This window comes from Trichechus manatus, unplaced genomic scaffold (genome assembly GCF_000243295.1).
Source record: "Trichechus manatus latirostris isolate Lorelei unplaced genomic scaffold, TriManLat1.0 scaffold00209, whole genome shotgun sequence".
In the NCBI taxonomy this organism is placed as follows: Eukaryota; Metazoa; Chordata; class Mammalia; order Sirenia; family Trichechidae; genus Trichechus; species Trichechus manatus.
In genome coordinates, this window is record NW_004444145.1 from 728,907 (window position 1) to 731,216 (window position 2,310).

Sequence of the window (2,310 nt, forward strand, 5' to 3'; positions counted from 1 at the left end):
AAGTCACAGTTTTGGGGGTAATTTGTTATACAGCAATAGGTAACTTAGTAATAGCAAGCATCATGCAACTAATCAAGTTTGTCATCTTAACATTTTGCCTTGTTTACTTCAGGTCTTTTCTTAAAACACATACATACCCCCAAATATAAGTTGAAACCCTGGCTTCTTCTCAAACTTATCCCTACCTTGTGTCTATGTAGAACTCTGAAAAAGCACTGCGGCATTCTCTGCACTGAATATGCCCTTTCCTGGGGTTAGGCCACCCAAGGAACCTTCCTGGAAAACAAGCCCTTCCCTACACTGGTTTGCAGATGCTGCTTCCCAGACTCTGGCCTAGTTGCCTTTCCTGCTTGCTTGACAGAAAAGAACAGAAAGCATGTTTCAGAGGATCTTCAGACATCTTTCAGGATGGTTTTCCTTAGTGAACTCAGCACTAACCGAAAACTTTTAATACACTTGGCCACTGATTCCATTTAGGTCCCTCAGCGCAGCCCTGGAATCTGCCTTCCCCTCGGGCCTGTTTGGCTGTTGTGTGGCTGTGCTAGCCCTGCACTGCCGAACTACATATGCTTGAAAAAATGTAAACCATGCCATGGCCGTGCTATAAATTGTTAACTCCTACCCTAAGCTTTAAAAACGTCCCCACTTCATCCCCATGTAATGCAGTCTTCTCCCACCTTGGCACAGCTAATTAGTGTGGTTTCCTCCTGTAGTAGGACTTTTGCAGATTACCATAAATTCTGGTCCTGCAATTTTTTTCTTCTTCCTATTATAGGGCTGGAAAGATAGCTTTCACCTTATCAGCCTCAAATATTCCTCTGGCCTGCTACTGCCCTGTTCAATTGTTTTGAGAATTTTTTAATCAACTACATTTTGACAAGTTGGTAGGCCCCCTTACACAGCAAATCATATTTGCAGTATATTCACAACTACCTATTTAAACCAAATGCATTAACAATTACCCAGTCAAGAGCTACAGGAGATCTGCATTAGCAGGAGGACTTGTAGTAAATCATTTTTCCAAGGCTGTGAAAAGGTTGTGATGATATAAACAGACCTATGTTAAATCCCTATATCCCAGAGGTACCTAGTAAGGAAGTGAGGTCCTTGATATTGTCACCTGGTTTGAGAGACTCTACCCTCCAGGTGTAGATGAGTGGTAGGACACCCCAAACTGGAGAAATTGAGGCACTTTTATAAAAAGCACAGGAGTCAAAAACCTTTCTTCTTAATACTTTTACTTTGCGACATGATGGAAAAATCTTACAGGTGCACATGGAAAAATTTAAGACACGATCATAGTTAATAGTGAAGACACTCTAACAAGAAGGCTTTGTCAGCCAACACAGAAGCTGAAGTTCTGAGTATGACATGCTGCAGGGCTGAAAGGAATAATTAGTACTCTTCTCCTTCTTCCTCACCCTCTCCTTCAACAGAATCCACACCAACCTCCTCATAGTCCTTCTCAAGGGCAGCCATGTCCTCACGGGCCTCAGAAAACTCTCCTTCCTCCATTCCCTCACCCACGTACCAGTGAACAAAGGCACGCTTGGCATACATCAGGTCAAACTTGTGGTCCAGGCGAGCCCAGGCCTCAGCAACAGCTGTGGTGTTGCTCAGCATGCACACAGCCCGCTGTACCTTGGCCAGGTCTCCACCAGGCACCACAGTGGGAGGCTGGTAATTAATGCCAACCTTGAAGCCAGTGGGGCACCAATCCACAAACTGGATGCTACGCTTGGTCTTGATGGTGGCAATGGCAGCATTGACATCTTTGGGAACCACATCACCACGGTACAACAGGCAGCAAGCCATGTATTTACCATGGCGGGGGTCACATTTCACCATCTGGTTGGCTGGCTCAAAGCAAGCATTAGTAATCTCTGCTACAGAAAGCTGTTCATGGTAGGCTTTCTCAGCAGAGATGACGGGGGCGTATGTGGCCAGAGGGAAGTGGATGCGGGGGTAGGGCACCAGGTTGGTCTGGAATTCTGTCAGATCGACATTCAGGGCACCATCAAATCTGAGGGAAGCAGTGATAGAGGACACAATCTGACCAATAAACCGATTAAGGTTAGTATAGGTTGGGCGCTCAATATCAAGGTTTCTACGACAGATGTCATAGATGGCCTCATTGTCTACCATGAACGCACAATCTGAGTGCTCCAGGGTGGTGTGGGTGGTGAGGATAGAGTTGTAGGGCTCAACTACAGCTGTGGAAACCTGGGGGGCTGGGTAAATAGAGAACTCCAGCTTGGACTTCTTGCCATAATCAACTGAGAGGCGTTCCATCAGCAAAGAGGTAAACCC

At 45.8% G+C, this 2,310-nt stretch overlaps 1 protein-coding gene across 1 annotated transcript in view; it reads right to left on the reverse strand.

Annotated features, from left to right (window-relative positions):
* Window positions 1-1,221: 1,221 nt before the first annotated feature.
* LOC101354885 (tubulin alpha-1A chain-like) overlaps window positions 1,222-2,310 on the reverse strand; it is a 3,639-nt gene continuing 2,550 nt past the window's right edge. Inside the window, exon 4 of the mRNA XM_012559066.2 lies at window positions 1,222-2,309. Within this exon, the coding sequence (XP_012414520.2) occupies window positions 1,396-2,309 (914 nt within the window). The 3' untranslated portion in view covers window positions 1,222-1,395. The remainder of the gene's footprint in view (window position 2,310) is intronic.